General features: G+C 34.6%; 1 protein-coding gene across 1 annotated transcript; it reads right to left on the reverse strand.

Moving 5' to 3' along the window:
* Window positions 1–4400: 4400 nt before the first annotated feature.
* Window positions 4401–20103, reverse strand: LOC141549092 (transcriptional repressor CTCFL-like). The gene is made up of 10 exons (XM_074278412.1): window positions 19612–20103; window positions 19056–19293; window positions 16882–17052; window positions 15808–15941; window positions 15394–15514; window positions 13964–14113; window positions 11656–11816; window positions 9429–9611; window positions 6879–7005; window positions 4401–4555 (listed from the first exon to the last, which is right to left on the reverse strand). Exons 1-10 carry the CDS (start codon window positions 20101–20103, stop codon window positions 4401–4403), a joined length of 1932 nt encoding a protein of 643 aa, XP_074134513.1.
* Between the last annotated feature and the right edge of the window lie 332 nt (window positions 20104–20435).

Consider the following 20435-nt stretch of genomic DNA (forward strand, 5'->3'; position numbering starts at 1 on the left):
TAACCGAATCTAGAGAAGGAAATGGCAAAGCCTTGTAGCACCTCTGCCAGGAAAACCCCAGTAAACATGAGAAAGGCCTGAAAGTAGCTGAACCACAATGCCGAATTGGGATGATGATGGCCGCTTTTTCATACAGTTTGAAATCTGGAACCGCTTGGCTTTTTCTTTCATTGCTTCCCTTGATATGCTTGCCATTTGTTCTTGCACATGAACTTCATTATTTTTCTAGTTCCATAAGATTATTTTTGGTGGTTTGAAAGATATCGTCCTAAATACATACATTTGATAGAATTGTCATTTTATGCATATTGGCTTAGTCTGCCCATGAGTATTAACATTTCACCATTTGTATGAATCTGTTTTTATGTGAAAGAGGTTTTGTAAATGCTATACTTTGAGATTGTCTTGGCAGGTAAACTCCCAAATAGTGAAGTTGTTTTAAGTGGAATTCATTTTATTGTTTCTTCTTGCTGGGTTTTGGCGGTAAGGTATAGATTCCCCAAACTTAGAACTTTTTGCTTTTGAAACACATGATTTCTCTACCTATTTGCTCCTACGAATTATATTCAAGTCTGTTTTGCTCATCTACTCTTTTGTTTCTTAACCTGTTCCAGACACTTTTTATAATTACTTCTTTATAATATAATTTTAGATCTGGTACTAATTAACCCCCATCCTTTATCTTTATTTTTTCAGTAGTTACTATGATATACTTGAACTTTTGTTACTTTTATGTGATTTTATCATTTTATTCTAACTCATTAAAAGCATTTTGGGTGATTTAATTGGAATGACATTGAATGTATAGTTTAAACAAAGTCTCCAATGTATTGTATTGGCCCCACCTACTCAACCTAATTAATGAAATCTGATTTTATTTGTAGAAGCATTTTTTTTAAAAAAACAATTTTGTTCAGATGCTACTCAGATTTGGGGGGGGCAAGTGTGCTCCCAGATATGTTATAGCTGTGTAGAGATATTTTTAAGGCTTTATTTGTGATATATAGGAATGCTGATGAATTAAGTGTATTTACATTATATCTGGCTACTTTGCTAAAAATTACCAATTGTTTGAATTAACTTATTAACTGAATCTTTAAGTATTGAATGGGTATGTCACCTTATTTTGCAAAAGGAGGAAATTTTATTACTTCATCTCTTATTCTGATTCTTTCTATTTCTTTTGCTTCTCTTATTGCTAATTGCTAAGATTTCTACTGTAATATTGAATAATATTAGTCATCATGGGCATCTCTGTTTCATACCTGATTTTATTGGCAAAGCTGATTCGTATTAGGAATAATGCTTGCTGATGGCTTTGGGTTTTTTTATTTAAGGATCAACTTATTTAAGGATAAATCCATTTGTGCATATACATTCAAGTGTTTTCATAGAAGGGAATGTTGTTCTTTATCAAAAGATTTTCATGCATATGTTAATATTATCACTGATTTTGTTTTTTTAAATATAATATAATCAATAGTTAATAAATTTCTCTATGTTTAACCATCCCTTCATTCCTGGTATTAATGTTACTTGGTCATAATGTACAATCTTTGTAGTACAAGTTAAATGTTGATACATTATTTGGAAAAATTATTTGAAGATCTGGCAATCATCTAGTTAAAAATTGGGCATAGAGAAATATTTTGAACCATTTACCAAGACAAGGTCTGAGTGAATACCTAATTTTGATATAAAGGGAAATATTGCGAAAAATTTGAAGAACATGCGTTTATTGTCTATCAGACTTATGCATAGGCAAACTCATGAGTACAAAAGTGATGGGGTCTTCAGTGTTAAGTGTGGTCAGTAGAGGAATGGATCTCTGAGGTGGGCAAGGAAAAGACTTTGATAGAAATCCTATTGGCTCCATGGAACCCCCTCTGGACAGATGATCAAGTCTGAAATTGAAGGTATGTCCAATATGAGAGAAAATATTTTAAAAGCTTCATTATGGAGTAGGTGCGTATAGCATAGGCAAAGTGAAAGAATCAGTGGGCGCTCAACAGAATGAATCATTTTGAGGGAATGTAAGCATTTTAATGGAAAACATTCAGAAACAGCATTTGAATCACTTGAAAGTAAAGGAGAAAATTCTTTCAATTATAAACAAATGCGCTGTTAAATTTTGGGTAAAATATTTCAGTGACAAACCTGAAACTAAGTAAAACAGGTTGTTAACAAAATAAAATCGCAAGGTATCAAGTCAACTTAAAATGCAACCTTTATTCAATTAAAGTTTTTTCATACACTTGTGATTTCAGAAAAAGACCGTAAATTATGCAAGATTTGTCTCTTTTCTAGAGTTATTTAGTGCTAAGCATCAAAACTATTTTAAGCCCAATCATTCCAGAGGCAGGCCATTAACCCAACATTCAAAACTCAATCACAGTAAAGCTCAACAGATACTTCTCTTTGAAATTAATATAGATGTTGTTGTCTCTTTGGTTCTTCATATATAACTAGACTTACTGTTCTTACTGAAACAAACAAATAATAATACAAAGTGCTAAGATTTTTCGGTAACTTTCCATCATCAGTAACACAAAAAGCCAAACTTATCAAGTGGGTACAGTTTTTGATGTTAAAAAAGGATTTTTCCTTGTGAGGAAAGATCTGTCATTGTTTCCCACCCCAAATTCAGTATATGATGACAGGAACAAATTCAAGAAGTCTCTAGATCAAAAGGAATATCTGCATGGAAAGTGAAAGTTTGTCAGATAGATATTTTCCATGCAAACACAGGATTAGGTAGTTATAAATGTATATATATATTCATAATGTTCATATTCTTTTTATTTTATTTTAATTTTTTCTCAGTATTTTGGTTTTCTTCAGACACAGCATTGGTTTTTAAAACTTTTTTTTCATTACCTGCTTCTTAATTTATTGTCTTTGGAGGTCTCAAAATGCCACTTGAATATTTTTCAGCGCAAACATTTTAAACTTTCTAGTAATATGAAATGTAACAAGGCGTTCTTTCTGGATGTCATGGCTACCTTCCCTGTCTAAACAACTTTTTCTAAAGTCAACATTCATATTATCAAAAGGAAGCATCACATTTTTTATGCAAAATGAACCATTTTAAAGGGAAATAATTCATGAGTTTTTTTAAAGGCATCTCATTGGAGTTATTTGAAGTAATACCAAGATTTGAGAAGTTACTCATATAATAAAATGATTGTCATAATAGCAGAGACCTGACTGCAAAATTTAAATTCATTTGAATTAATTTTCCAATATATGTTAAAGTGTGTAGAGCTTCTGTATTTGGAACATCTCAGAACTTGAACTGACTTCTCAGTGACTCTCACATATTGAAAAGATGGGCTTAAACATGCTAAAAATACTTGTTCCATGAAGGAAAAAATAAAAAATTTCGCTCATCATAAATAAATATAATCGTTAATTTGAAACAAATGATATAACAAGTCTCATGCCATGAGAAAATAGGTCCAATATTCCCATGTCAAAAACACAAATTTAAAATACAATATCTTTCTCACAAATAGGTAGTTTCATGACTATAATGAATGTTGTTCACTTTGCCAATTACCTTTGGAAATATAAACTTCCTTGAATAGCAATATGAATAACAATAGACATGAATTGATGTAGCAATAGATGATAGCTAGGCTATCTCATATTAAATTTAGGGAAGTTTTGCATCTGTCTTAAACATAACTAACAGATAATAAAAATTCTAAAAAGTAAATATCTTGATTGTATTTTTTATCGATTTCTAGACTAATTCTTATTATTTCTCATTGCATATGGAGTCATTTTTCAGGTTATTTCATAACAGGAATTTAAACTTCTAGGTAGGTTAAAATAAGTCAAATAAAATCATTGTTACTAAAAGTTTTAGTTTAAGGATCATGTGAGTGTCAGCTTTTAAGCAAGAGGTCTAGAATTTTTCTAAGTAATATACGTTTAAACAGGATGAATTATTTCAAATACTGTGAATTCATATATTTAAATAAACAGAAAAAATTCTGTTTTTGACTAGCGGCTACCATAAGATCACATTTAATGTAATCTGCCTTTAAAAGGGCAACATTATTACAAAGAGTATCATTCTTCCTTATTTATAAATTGCTGATATCCTAACCTGGATTGGGTTAATGCCTTTAAATTTAAGATGCTCTGACTCAGAATTGTAAGCCCTTTAACAAAATTCATATGAACATAACAGAAATAACTTCTATAGTTTTTTAAACACCTCATTCTACTCTAGTAAATATTCACATCTAGGCACCACTACAAACATTTTAAAAGTTCTTTACAATAAATTTTCTTAAACATGCATTCATACTGTGTTTAGAATTAAAGACACTAAAAGAAACAAAATAATTAAAAATAAGGAACTAAAAGGAAATGCAAAATTTAAAACTGCATCACTTTTGCATCATGTTGAGGATCATTTCCAAATTAATTTCTGTTTGTGGTTCTTCAACATCAGTTGTTATCCCATATACAGCAGTAACCATTTCATTTGTCGCATTCTCTATGTTTAGAGTAGAAATATCTTCAATTGGCATCTGCTCAATAACTTTACATGAAAAAAGAGACAAAAATAAGCATTAGCAATGAAACATTAAAATCAGAATTTACAAACTGCAAATGTATAAATTTGTGCTGAAATGTAAGTTGATCTGTAGCATAAAATCCAATATTTTAGAGCATTAATCCATAATGATGGTATAATAAAGACACTTCCGTTTTTTTCCCCTGTATTGATATGGTTGTTTTAGGCAACAAAAAGATATATTTTGAAGACCAACTGAGTATTTCATTGGCTCTTTTTACTCCAAATCAAAAATGTATTCTAGCAAACAAATATTTTATTTCATTTATCTCATAACTATCTAAATTATTCTTTCTAAACAGTTTTATTTCTGTTAGAAACAGGACACAAATAGTATCATTAAAAAACCTGCTACAATCCATTTCTCTACTACTTCTAGTTTGTTCAAATCAATCAGTGTTTATTGTGTTCCTTTCACATCCAAGGCATTAGCATATGAAGTAACAGATTTTTTTGTTCCCAATCACAGCAAACTTAAACCCTATAATGGGGATTAAAAAAATCGTTCCAAATATTTGCACAAGTAACTGTTATTCATACTATTTGATACACTTTTTTATTGGCCATGAACATCCAAGTAATATTCTACTGCTACAAACACTAGAAGGAAGAACAGCTTTAATTTAAAACATCACAGGGGTTTTGAAAAAGAAATGCCAACAATTTATATCAATGAGAGTGTTTTAAATTTGTTTCCAATTCCTGTTTTTAAAAAAAAGTGACACTGTACTTAATCTTCCCAAGAGGTCTAGCAATAGTTAGGCTATTTAAGACAAGTATGCCAAAAAGCACAATGTTCTCTTCTCACCAGTGGAATAAAGTAGAAGCATTAGATAATAATCTGAGTAAAATGAGAGAAAGCATCAACTATGAAATGAAGCTTCTGAATTCCATTGTTCAAAATAATTTCATCAATTTTATGCTTTGCTCTGGTAGTGCAGGCTAACATGATTTTTTCACGGTTAGTAGCATTCTCCGTTGACAACAGTGAAAAGTAGCCAAAATGGGGAGACAGGCATTTGACATATTAGAGAGTGTTCTGGATTTGGAGGCATGAAAAGCCAAGTTCAGAATCCATGACAATTGTTAATTGTGTAAATTTAGCCAAATCATTTAGCTTTCCTGATTTTGTTTGATTGATTTCTTAACTCTTGGGCAGTTTGAAATCCAAATAATACTAATATTCATCTTTTTAAATGAATCATCTTGGAACTTAATTTTAAATTTATGCTTTGTTTGCCCTCTTAATGTTTTTTTCTTACTTACCCCCATACTTTGATTCATAGTAAAAGATACTAATGTTCAATTAAATCCATAAATATCTATTCAAAATGGGCTAATAAGGTAATAACGTTCCTATCTTAATTGTCACCCATACTTTTGCCTTTTATTGTCTCCATCTGAAGAAATTTTACAGATTCAAACGTAGTCTGAAAATGGGAAAATAAATATGAACTGAAATGCAACTTTTGTATATTTGTAAAAAATTTCCAACCTTGACAAGCATCAACAGTCAAGATCAGCAGTTACTAGATTCTAACTCTAAGCTTAACAAAGGTGTGTTGGTAATCAAGTGTCTAAGCCATACCAACAAAAATTTAAGGTCCTTTTATTAAATATATCAATCTTTAAACTTTAAATGTTTTGCTAATTTTTATTTGTATTAGGATTTTTAATTGCAAGAAATTACCAGAAGGTGCTTGCATTTCCAAATTTACTTATTGTATCAAAAATATTTAGTTATTATACCCAAATATACATTTATTACTCAAATCAATATCCACATTTTTTGGTAAAAATTGTGTATGTATTGCTCATTATTTAAATAAAAGAAAAAAAATTAAAACTATATCTGCAATTGTAATACTTTATAGAAATAAATAAATATTTACTCAGGATGCTTTTCTGCATTTTTTCTGCATAGAGTCTGAATATTAGGACATCTGAAGTGTACATTATAATTTACTGATTATACTTAGAATATTATTATTTCATAATCCCTGCTATGAAAATTAAAAATATTCATTAGATGCAATGAAATGATTTAGGAAAATCACAGACTAGCAGTATAACTTAAAATAATGCATTTTCCTATTTGTATTTCTAGTGATGTAGTTAATATCTGAAGAAACAAAATATATGGTTTTAATCAATTACTAAAAGCTAGTAGAAATGGTCCAAATTTCTGGGGAAATACAAAAACCAAACTCTACCCTATAAGGCCAGAGAATCTGCACTATTATCCTTCATCTCATGAATTTCCTGTGGCTCTTGAAACAGTGTTTACCTTCTTCCCTTGCACCTTGTCCTGGGCCCTTTTGTTTTTTCTCGTTTTTTTTTCTTCCATTTGCTGATAGAACAACAGCCTTTCCTCTCACCACTTCACAATGCTCAGAATGTTTGCGCATATTATTCTGTTGGTAAAATGTTTTAGACTCAGTATAATGAAAGAACTAATATTTTGGTAAAATATATATGATGTAAGGCATTAATACTGAGAAAACACTGAGCCAAATCTTCCTTTCGCCACTTGTACAAATAAAGATGATGCTATTTATTAGTAGGGATATTTTCATCCATGTACATCTAAATGATTCATGGTTTTGTAGAATTAACAGAATTATGCAGATCCTGTAGAAATGAAACTTCGCCTATTAAGAATTTTCAGTTCACCTAAAATAGCATTTGCTTAAATGTTCAATCATAGACTTGTTGAATAAATCCTGTTAGGAAAAGGAGAAAGTAAAGTCAAACTTAAAGAACTGTGAATGTGCAGGAGGAATAAGAAGAAATTGCTATCATTTGATAAAACAACATAATGTGTATCAAGATAAGACTTTGTTGCTAAGAAGGCAGAACAATATACCATTTAGGCCAGCCACCTCATTTTAAGAGTTGGTGAAGCTGAGGCCCAAAGAAGGTCAGCTCTTTGCCCAAAGTCACAAGAATGATGAATGGCACAGCTCAGACTTAATTCAAACTCTCTGAATCTTACCATTCTCTCCACTAGGTCATGATACCTTCTTAGACATAAATTTCTCCAAGCCTCTGAATTTGCAGGACAGAAAATGAGACCCAGTGAAGAATGACTTGCTCAAGATTACACAGTTTTTTAGTAGGATGGCCATGATTTAAATACATTTCTCCATACTCTTAGTCCAGTACTCTGGTACTGCTGATAAAAATTACATAGAAAATTCTAAGCATATTCAAATTAAGTTTATTTGAAGTGTTAGTGCCCTTTTCTAAATTTCTAAATTTTCTAAATTTCTTCTGCGCCCAACCGGGTATCTAATATACCCGGTTTTAACGCTAGATTATACTTCTTTCTATTCTTTTTTCTTTTTTTCCATTGTATTTCTTGTTCTTTTTTTTAATTTGTTAAAATTAATTTTATAATTATAACTTTTTTTGACAGTACATATGCATGGGTAATGTTTTACAACATTATCCCTTGCACTCACTTCTGTTCAGAATTTTCCCCTCCTTCCCTCCACCCCCTCCCCTAGATGGCAGGCAGTCCCATACATGTTAAATGTGTTTTAGTATATCCTAGATACAATACATGTGTGCAGAACTGAATTTCTTGCTGCACAGGAAGAATTGGATTCAGAACGGAAAAATAACCTGGGAAGAAAAACAAAAATGTAAACAGTTTACACTCATTTAACTTCTCTGGGTGTATCTGATCCATCATTGATCAACTGGAACTGAATTAGATCTTCTTCTTGTTGAAGATATCCATTTCCATCAGAATACATCCTCACACAGTGGTGTTGTTGAAGTGGGTTATACTTCTTTCTAACCCTGAGTTTTCCATCCAAAATTATTTTAAGAAAAAATAAGCAAAAAGCATGTGGTAGTTCTGGATGGAGTCAGACTGAACAACTGTCAGAACAGTCTCATAAAATAAATATGTAAAATATTTAAATAAACATTTAAATAGAAAGTAAAGATTTTGGGAATTCTGAAAGCTTTTCAGCAATTGACATAGATGTCATCAACATTTAGAGTGCTATGTGCACATCACTTTAGAGTGATGATTCATGTCAAATTTCTATTTTTAATCTAAACTTTGGACACAGTGTTCCAACTGGATGGAATCAATAACGGGAAAAAAAGAACATAAGCACATGCCACAATAATCCATCCATAGCATCACCTTTGGAAACAGGAAAACCACTGAAAAAACACAGAAGCTGCCCCAAACTGGTGAAATGGTGGAACAAGATATGGTGGGTGAATATAATGGAATATTATGTTGCATGAAATTAAGAATAAGAGAACCTGCTGCAGAATGAAGAACTTAGATCCAGGAAACAATGCATACAACTACAACAATAATATAAATGAAAACAACACTGAAACCCATTAGAAATTAGATTAAATACAATTACTAATACTCATTCTAAAAGGTCATTGATGGGACATTTCCCTCCCTTAAGTAAACAGGCACCAGACTGAGTGGGAAATGCAGCATGTCTTGTCTGACTTAATTGCTGCATCAGTTGTTTTGAATTGACTATTTTTCTTTGTGGAGAGGGAGAAAACGATAGGAAGAATGCAATCACTGAGCAGCATCTTGTAACAAACAAAAAGGATCAAAAAATATCGCAAACGTTAAAAGCAACAAAAGAAGAATAAAAATGATCTTATAATTACATTTTAAAGTATTAAAAGTGTCTAAGTTGTGTGCCTTGGAACAATAAAGGCATAATACATGTGCTTAGTGACTTGCAAAGCTTTAGCAATAGAGAAAAGTTGGTTTCTAATACAATTCTCATCTCTATCACAACAGAATCTTTCTAGAATTAACTGTCTTTGTAAATTAACTTACCAATCGTGAAAAACCTTTACCACAATTAGGACATTCATGAACAGGAGCAACAGACGTTTCTTCATGGTGTTTCTTAAAATGAACTTTCAGAAGTTGTTTCTGCCTGAAACTTTTGTTGCAGGAAAGGCAGGTAAATGGTTTCTCTCCTGTGTGGATACGTTTATGTATAGTCATGTGCTGTGCCTGGAAAGAAAAAAAGCCAAGTAAGCAAAAACCCTAAAACAGCAGTCATACTATGCATTATATTTTAAATGAATTGTTCTCTCTTAAAGAACTTAAAGAGTGGTCAGTAGTAGATAGCATATCCTCAATAAATATTTGGTTGATTGCAATTTTGAAAGATCTCAGAAAAATCTCCCCTAAAAAGACTGAGTTGCACATAAAATATTGTAAAAAAAAAAAAAAAAAGTATCTGCAGGTATCTATTTTCTCCTTGCCCTCGAACAATTAACCACACAGATTATATATGATATCTGGTCATTTCATTACTTGCTGATTTTCTAGATTTCTACACACTGTCCTGTAATGGAACCTCATATTAATGGTTTGCCCTGCAAAAATAAGTTATGAGTTTGAATGTTAATTATCATATTTATACTTACATGGATTTTATTGCTAACATGAACATGCAGGTTAATAAATTCTATGGTGATGCTGAGTTTGTCAAATTTATTGTTCTTTAAAATCAGAGTACCTCTAGAATTGTAAATAAATTCTCCAGAAATGGCATATTCTAACACTCAAAGTTTACTACAAATAATTTTTAAAACATCCCAATAAACAATTTCTACCTAATACATCTGGTAATATGAGTTGGAAAGGACTTTATGAAATCCATGCTAAGAAATCTGAGCTTCGTTTAGCTAATAATGGGAAAGGCCTGCAAGTTTTTTTCAGCAGCAGACACAGAGATTTGGAAAGTAGGATGGATTCTGGGGAGAGGGGGCAAAGAAACTGGAGGCAAAGGTATTATAATAATCCAAGTTAACAGAAAAAAGAGCCTTAATTAGGGTGGCAATCTAAGTAAGAGTGTAAATGAGGGTAGGAATGCAAGAGACATTATGAAGGTAGAATCTATAGGACTTAGCAGCAAAGTGAATGTTGGAACTAAGGCAGAGGAAGGAAGCTAAGGTGACTCCAAAGCATCCACTTTATAGGAGGCTTAGAATGCAAGTAACATTGATAGAGATCAGGAGGTTAGAAAATGAAATTGATCTTTTGTAGATGGCATAAAAGTGGGTACTAATTCATATGGAATAATCCATTTTTACCTATGAATGGCAAAATATCTTTAATAGGAGATAAATTTTAAAGCACCAGCTTATGGGAGATTTCTCTTGATTCTGAATATGGAAATGGATCTATGACCTCATCCATGTGGATATTGTTTCAGATGATGCATACTGTGAACTATCCATGTCTACACCCTGCGTGTACCCTCCTCCCCTAAGTTCATCATGGGGTGAGGGAGGAGCAGGCAGAGGTGGGAGTCCATTCCCTTGTAATGCTGGAGAAATTGAGGCAAGAAAGAGATTAGAAAGTATTTAATAATTTATTTGAAAGGGAGAGATTTACTGGGACCAAATGAATCCATAGTTTGGTCCCAGGGCTGAATGAGATTATCGTCTCCAAGAATCCAGCATCCAGCATCCAGCATCCAGCTGGATGACATATTTGTACACAGTAGCTAAACAAAGGCAGGGGGGTTGAGTGCAAACTCTGGTGAGCGGAAATCTCCAGGCAGGAGCCACAAATCCAGTTCTGATAGGTTGTGGGGTAGGACCATAAATGCTAAAATGCTGGGAGTTAAGAAAGTGTCTGGCTAGAGACAGAATGCCTGGGTTGCCCCTTTTTGAGTTTACACGTTGACAATTTACAACCTCAGAGCAAATAGCCCTGTGTTCATGAACCAGAGGAGGGGTGAGTTTGCAAGTAAGGGGATTGAGGCAGAACAATTAAGGAAACTAAGGGAGGACCAATTAGGGAAACTGAGGCAGAACAATTAGTGAAACTGAGTCAGGACCAATTGTGGAAACTAAGTCAGGACCATAAAAGAGAACTGTGGCACAACAGAGTATTCTAGTGGAAACATTCTGAAATTTTCCTTTAAAAACAGGAGGGGTTCAGTAAGAGCCTAAAAATTCCAGGAACACCTGCAGCATTCTATCAGTTAAAATACACTATTGCCACGTCTTCCAGAACTTCCATACACTCACACAGAAAATACCTGTTTGCAGGCATAACTGCAGACATCACATTTGAACCGTTTTTCATTTCTGTGAGTTTTCTCGTGCTGGATGAGAGGGTAGCGTTCGTGGAATACAGCGGTGCAGTAACGGCATTTCATCTCTGTAGCACTATAGGAATGCAGGTTTCGCAAATGGACACCTAAAAGCATTTAACAGAACAACCTTGTACCTATCAGCTCCCAATAAGATTGGTCATTCTTTGCTTCTCTGAGGAAGCCATCTACTAAAATCTCACTTCAGTAACACTCATCCCTAGAGAATGGAATTATTAGGATAAGATGCTGATGTAGGTTGACTGCAGAACCAGATGATGGTTTTAAAGAGTTTTTCATATACTCCCCACATTCTAAAGAAACCAGGGTCCTTTCTTCTATTTTCAAATTTAAGAACACATTTGGAAATGGTTAGTTCACATTCTCAGGATTCAAGCACTAAGAATACAAGAATACTACAAGTAAACACCACTTCAGGTGTCTCTTGTCATTGATAGGTTTATCAAGACCCAATTAAGCAAATTTATTGTGATTTCTGCTCAATTGAATCAGGCTTTTGTGCATCACAATTCAGCTACACTCTCTGTGACAAACCAAAGAAAAAGCTGATAATTGCATCCCACTGATGCTGACTCCTGCTTATGCAAATATCTTCTGTTAAGAATACCACAATTTGCAAGCCAATTGGCTAGGGCAAACACACCAACTTACTTTGGGAAGTATGGAATACAGTTATTCCATATATGATTTTGCTTTGTATGATTTGGTGAAGCTATTGAGGTTAAGGGAGGTGCTCAGAGTCAGACAGCTAGAAAGAGTTAAATGTCTGAGGCCACATTTGAACTCAGATCCTCCTTAATCCGGGGTCGGGATTCTCTCCACCGTGCCATCTAGCTGCCGCTGGAATGATTTCTTTTCTTTTCTTTTCTTTTTTCTTTTCTGAGGCAATTGGGGATAATTGACTTGTTCAGGGTCACACAGCTAGATAGTGTTAAGTGTCTAAAGGTAGATTTGAACTCAGGTTCTCCTGAGGTCAGGGCTGGCTCTTGGAATGAATTTTTTCTAGAGTTTGTTACATAAATCCATGTGTTTGGGACAAAAAGCCCTACCCAAAATGACTACTACAGAGATCACTCATAGAAAGCAGAATTATTTAATAGAATCTCGAGATGCAGACCCCATCCTGGTATGTGAGACAGATTTCATAGCAAGATACGGCCAGAGCCTTAAATATGATTATAGCTTTTAGACTTTTCAGACAAAACCTCCAAAGTCCCGCCCTCTGTATGTTGTGATTGGTCACCTAAGCCTGTATTCCCCTATTGGGTCAGTGGAATGTAGCAGACAGGGTGATATACAGGTTCTTTGGCCATGTATATATATTTAATCCCTTCTTGGGACAATTGACTGTAGTCCAGACCTTAACTAAAATCACATGACTCCACATCAGCTGAAACTGAGGCCTATAGGCTTGATCTACTTTAGCTAACAGTCTCTGATCAATATAGGCTTAACCTGTAAGTTGTTCACCTTTCCACACACATGCTATTTTATGTTAATAGCCTCTTCATGTAACAATGAGCTAAAGTAAAAATTTCCTTTTTTGGCAGCCATTAATCTATTAGAACCAGGGAGAATTATCCGTACCCCGATTTGGGCAAGAAATCAAAGAGATACTTGGGAACAAGAGAATTGAATCTTTTAAGAGATATAAATATACTAAAACTCCTGTCATAGCATTGGTTAATGTTTTCAACATTACTTGCAAAAGTACTGAACCCTGATCCTTATGAGCTCCAACTTCCACAAATTGAATCATAGCAAAGATCTGATGATTCAAATTAATGTTTTCATTCCTTGAAGCAGATTACTGGACTTAAATATTAATTCAAAAATCTCCAAAACGAATGGGAAGGAGAATGCTATTATGGAGACCACTGGTTCAGAAGTCAAACCTGCAATGTGGTCTTCTCTTTCTCAGTTCCCAGCCTTGTGCACGTCAATCAAGGGCTCTTAGCCTCAGTATCCTCATCTGTACAAGGTGGAGAGAACAAGGCCCTGCCTACCTTCAAGGCTTTTACAGAAACCCAGCAAAGCAACTCTATGTGACACAGCTTTGACACTCAGCTCTACAAACATGAGATCACTGTGTGATGGACATGTACTTGTCACTGTAGCCACAAGGGGGCACCAGATCACATTGTGAAAATATTACTTTTAGCATCTGGGACAAATCAACACATGTGAGAAGGAAAATCAATGTACGGGGTGACTGAAACCATCAACTACTCACGTAGGTCGCTTTTTCTTCTAATGAGCGTAGCACAGTGAGGACACTGATATTTGGGGGCGTTTTCACTATGTTTCTGAAGTATATGTATCTTTAAGGTACCACTCTGGCTGAATCTGGCAGAGCAGATGGAGCATTCATAAGGTTTTTCACCTATGAGTCAGGATGAGAGATGAAACAGATGTGTCTGGGTTAAATGGGTCCAGTAAAACTGCCTACCATTTCACAAAGCAGGGAAGGAAAGACAGGAGGGAGAAATCACATCTGGAACTCGACACACCAAAAAAGTTAAAATAATTTCAACATATAATTATGGAAAAGCAAAATATTTTAAAAATAAATAAATGGCTCTAGTACAATGAGAGACACGTTGTGGTCCAATGCACACAAGCAATTCAAACAAAGAGCTAAGAAAATTCTACTTCTGTTAAATATGCAAGACACTGAAAATACAAAATCAAAGTAACTTTAAACCCGCCACCTCAAGGAAGTCATAAGCTACTGGGAAGGATTCAACATAAGTAAGTTTAAGATAATTTTTAGAGGGGGGGAACATTCTAACAAATGCAGGGGGTAAAGAGAAATGAAGAAAAGCTTCATGAAAGGCATGAGGCCAGTTTCTATCTGAATTTTGTTTATTCCTTTGTTCCTTAGCCGAACTATTCATTTCAGTCCCTTTCTGAAGTGCTAGTTACCTAATTAACTCAGATGACTTCAGTCAAATGAAATGAATATATATTTGGACTTGAAAGGGATCTAAGCAGTCCAGTCCAACCCTATCAAAGGATCTAAAGGACAATTGGGAAAAAGGAAGCTATTTTATATGGCTTTTCATCCACTAAATAATAGTCAGAGCTCCAAAAAAGTAACCTAATTAAAGTTTATAGAATTATTTTTGGAAATTTTATTTTAAGTATTACAACAATTCAGAAAAGAAAACATCAGAAAATGAAACAAAAATTCAGAAAAGACCATGTTGTAGTCTTCCATAAGTATACCTTAAACACAAATTCCTAGGGACATGTGACTGTTCTTGATGTTTAGTAAAATTTATACATGTTAAAATCTCAGTATCAAACTTTAAGATTCAGGATATACTTTTGCAGCATAAATAACTTGAGATATGGAAAGACAATTGGTACCCAGAGGATTTGAGTTCAAATCTCAGCCATGTTATTTGTGTGACCTTTGATAAATCCTTTGAATTCTCTGGGCCATTTTGTACTCTTCTCCAAAGTTAAAATATTGTACTAGTTCAATTATACGATCCCCTTTAGCTCCAAATATGTTCTGTAATAATTCTATACTCTTTATATAAATTCCAAAATTCTACTGTAAAATACAATTGTTCCATTACTAATCTGTAATTATCCCTGACTATCACATTTGAACATGGTGGTACTTGGGCCACTTCAATACAAAAAAGCATTTACCTGAATGAGATGTCATGTGTCTTTTCAGTTTAAAGATATCTTTGCTGGCATAGTTACAGAAATCACAGGGAAAAGGGCGTTCTCCCGTATGTGAACGCATGTGACGTTTCAATTTGCTTGCCTAATACACAAGTGAAAGATATAAAAAGAGAAACGTTGTTGTAACACCAAAAAGTGGAAAAAAATAAACAATTGCCAGGCTTTAAAATATCTAGTAATTTATTGAAAATGGCTTAGTATTTTTTGTATCAATTGTTTTTTAAAGGTGTTTTTAGACTAGATATGTAAGTCACCATTTTGATAGACATTACTATTCAAAATTAAAAGAAGAGTGACTACAATTTCTTGCAAGATAATATCAGACTTTAACCATGTGAAAAGTAAGTATTTCGGAGCATCTAGAACTGCACTTACTTCTACACTAGCATAGTTGCACATTGAACACTTAAATGGTTTCTCATGAGTATGTTTATAACGCCTGTGTCGCACAAGTTCACCACTCGTCACAAATGCCATTTCACAGTCGCTGCATTTATATGGTCTGGTGCCTGTAAAAGACAATTTTTTTTAACTTTAAAATTTTGTGAATGAAGCTTACTCGTTACGTTTCCCAGCAAAAAAATCAAAGATATGAAGATATGTCAGGCCTGGACAAAGAACATTTAAGGAAATGGATGATTAAAAAGACCACATTTAGGCGTCTGCAATTAACTTCAGGTGGTTTCATTCTGGGATGACTGATTTTCACATTTAAAAAAACAGAAATATTTAAGATCATGCCACTATTACCTCTTGGCTCCTTCCCTTATTAATTCCCACAGTGAGAAAAGAGTATCTTGATGACTTTATGATTCAAGTATTTAGTTTCAAGCTTGATTTGATACTGAAGGAGTATGTTGGCACATTCTGCAAATTTGATTCAATTTTGTGAGTGTCAAGTCATAAACTATTAGACATATCCTACAAAGGTACATAGGTATTCCTCTATTCTCTTCTCTCCCAGGATGAATCTCCCTTTTCAACTTTGTCTCTCCTGAACATGTATAATTAACCACCTCTTTAATTACACTCCTCTTTAATATGGCAGCATCCCACTCTTACAGGTCTTAAATCTTTTCACCCATTTAAAAGCCATTTTCCCTTCTTTCCTTCTTGTCCCCTTTACCTCAACAGCTACTCATACTTATTGACTTAAGTTACAACCACTTTCCAAATACAGGATTTTGGGTTAATCAGGAAGTATTAATTACCTATGTGATATTTTTGGATAATTTTGATAATTATTTGCAAATATGTAATTAGAGTATGTTACTCATCCTTTGGCTTTGTTTGAAATGGTTCATGCTGAGACCCACCTTCCTCTCAAACTCTAATCCTATTGCAAGATGCAGTTCTTACTCTACTCATGTAATATGATTCTGTGTAAGAAGATGAAGTTTGTTCGGTTTTGATAACCATCAAATAAATGTATTTCTCACATTGTTTTACCTGTATGTGTATTTAGATGATTCCGTAGAAGAGTACCAGTACGAAAGGCTTTTGGACACAGATGACACATATGAGGTTTTTCATCAGTGTGAGTTTTCATATGCCGATTCAAACGTGACATTTTGGAAGAGGTGAATTCACAGATTTCACAGTGGAAGGTCCGTTTCCTTCCTAGGAGAGAGAAATATTGCATTGACATTCACTTAGAAAAAGTGTTCTTCATTCGTGAAAAATGTGCTTACCCTTGTATTCCATTAAACATATTTAACCTGAAAACTGCTCATTTACATATCTGACAGATGGAAACATATTTAAACAATGAGGGAAGAAAAACCCCATTGTATTGTAGGCACCAAACATGTAAGGATGACTCCTCCAAAACATCAAACTAATTAGGAAATGAATTTACTTAATATTTTAGAATATCTGTGATTCCATCAAAGTGTATACGGTCAAATCTGTGCATGTCCTGAGGGATGTAACTCACAGTACATCAGAGTTTATGATTTCACAGGGTCATGGATTTAAAGGCAGAAGGGACTCCAGAAGCCATCTAGATCAGCCCCTTCATTTTAGATATGAGGCAACTGAGGACAGGGAGTTTCAGTGAAGTGGTCAAGGTGATAGGGCTAGTAATGATCAGAAGTGGGATGAGCAGGTGTTATGGCTAAAAAATATCATTCTCCGATGGGTAATCTTCCAGTGATGAAATTTTCAGACTTAACCTAGTTTTATGTTACATAAAACAATAAATTGATTAGTGATCAAAATATACATATCATTAAAATCTTTGCAACTTGTCAGAAGTCATGTTCTGCCAGGATAATCTTTTAAAAAACATCTCTTCTATAACAGGTTGGAACTCTACAATTTGTACTCAATTAAAAATTAATGTGTATTCATTACGCTCCAATTAATCAAATCATCAACACTTAATTATTATTGTGATCTGGAAATAATTCTGAATTCTCAAGGGCCATAACAGCAAAATGTAAACTCTGGCCTATGTTACAAGGGTGAAATGGGTCCAAATATGGGTCAAACAAGAGATCACATGTATTATCTCAACACCAGAATAGCTAAACTCAGATAGATTTTACCACCACAGTAATGGCAACCTGCTGACAGTCTTTTTGATCTAATTACTTTATGAAATCATCTATTAGGGGCATGGAAAGGTTTGTGCTCAGCATAGAAGCATTTCTGAAAGTGAAACTGAGGATCTTTAAAGTATTAAAGTAAAACATAAACAATATATTCAAAAGGAATTTTAATTTAAACTAGTTCTCAATCGTGGATAATTGAGAGAATAATTATCTCTAAATTCCAATCTACCAAAATGTCCCAAAACTGCAACCATAAAAATTCTTAATTACTCACCTGTGAAACGAGAGAACAAAAATAACGGATTCCTTCTGATGATACTAACAATGAAAAAATGGAGACCCACTTGTTTTCATTCAGGTTGAAAACAGCAAAATTAAACTTTTTCTGTGACATATGAAAATCACTTTTTAAAAAGAGTTTAGCTTAACATCCCTTAATACCATATACTAATTTAAATGACTTGAGGATACCTACCTTGTTTTCCCATGGAGAAAACACACTAAATAGAAAATAACAATCTAAGCCATGAGGTAGGTCTATAGAACCCCAAATAAGAAGCTACCAATATTACAAAAATGAATGTTTTGATATGTGTGAAACATTGCAGGTGTTAACCTGTGATACATTTTCTGTGCAAATAAGCTCTAGGGTAACATAGAAGGTTGCCTGTGAGAACACATCATCATACATGCATTTCTACTGCAGTTCTAAAGTTAAATCTATATTCAGTTCAAACATTTTTGGCTATTTAAAAATAATTAATTTATTCAAAAATAATTAACTTTCATACTAGCTTTGGAATCAGGAAAACTGTTCAAGTGCAATTTTGGACAAGCAAGGCAGTCAACCTGTGAGTGCTCTGGATAATTCTCTACAAAATAAATGAAAGAAGACTTAGGACTTTTATCCATATTGGAAATTTCCAAAGCGTACATGTCAATGAAAAAAAAGAAACCTTGAGTTAATCAGATATCCATTTGTCATCTGTCATTTGAAGACAATTCAAAATTACCCACTTGTAACAGCACCCACTTTACATGACATGAGATTACTTTAATTTTGCCTACCCTTTGTCGCTGCTTCATCTTTTGCAGGTCGGGAAGCCTCATCAAGGCCTTGCTGTGGTGAATGTATATCTTCATGCTCTTGTGTTTCTGAGTTGGCAGGTAGCAGAATGATTTCTTCCTTTTCTTGGTCTCTGAAGGTTTCAAAATTAACTATTTCTTCTTTTGGATCAGTATATGCTCTCTCTTGCCAGAATTCTTGGGCTCCCCATTCAGCCCCATATATATCTTTGCCTTGATACTAATACAGAAAGATATAGTCATTTACAGAATATCAAACTTGTGCAGATTTAATACATTAACTCTATTTCCCACTCTTAAATGTAAATGAAAATGTAATCATTTCAATGCTAACATGCATCTAAAATATACAAGGAAGCTCTTTATTCACTCTTCATCTCAGGGCATGTACCACATTTATCCCTGAGCACTTTATGTAGATTTGTGTTTTAATTGAAAAAAAACAAAACAATAATGCCATCTTTAATTCTGCAGAGAGTGACTAAAAGTTGTTGCCCTCAAGAGCACTGTACATATATATATAATAAAAGTTTTGTACCTTTAATGATTCTGTGACTTCATGAAAAGGTAAGTCAAGTGTCCATTTATCTAGTTCATCGAAAAAATGAGCATTTTCTTCCCTGATATAATTCTCTATCATCTCCATTTCTCGAAGTGAAAAGAGGTGTTCTGGAATGCTTAGCTCAACACAGCGGGGCAAATTCTGTTGGGGTGTCTCGTTTAACTCGGGCTGGTCATCGATGTATTGCCCCAGCCCTAGCAAGGGTTGTAAACCACTTTCTCCCTGCGGCCCCATGACGTGCATCCCTTCTGCTGGCTGCACCGCCAAGTGGCTCATCTCCGGGTCAGTGTCATCTGTGGTAAAAGGCACCGTCTGCAAGGTGAGTAGGTGCCTCTCATTCTCTTCATCTGAGGGACCCAATTCCAGCTCTCCTTCCACAATCTGGGCTCCAAAGGTCCAGCCATCATCCACAACAGGGCCTGCTCTTTTAGGGAAGCGTGGTGCTGAGCGGGGGGCTTCCGGCCCCATTCTGGAGGCCTATTTCAGGGAAACCAAGAAGGCTCTGTCAGCGGCCACCCGGGCCCGGTGCTTCACCATCTCCCAGGCCTGATCTCGGGCCCCGCCCAGCTGCTGCCCTCCACTCGGAGCCATCACTTTCTTTCTGAAAACCGCAGCCAGTGACCTCCTGTGAAACCCAGGTCAGTGCGGGCCTTTGGCTCCCTGGGCTGGCCCCCGGAGACTGCTGACCCAGGCGGGACAACGACCTTCCTTCCGCAAAGCAGGACTGGCCCCTTGCCTATCCCGCAGAAGGGCTGCTACAACGGCTTTCTGGCCACTGGGGCCCTGCTGCGTTCTGCTGA

This window comes from Sminthopsis crassicaudata, chromosome X, assembly GCF_048593235.1.
Source record: "Sminthopsis crassicaudata isolate SCR6 chromosome X, ASM4859323v1, whole genome shotgun sequence".
Classification (NCBI taxonomy): domain Eukaryota; kingdom Metazoa; phylum Chordata; class Mammalia; order Dasyuromorphia; family Dasyuridae; genus Sminthopsis; species Sminthopsis crassicaudata.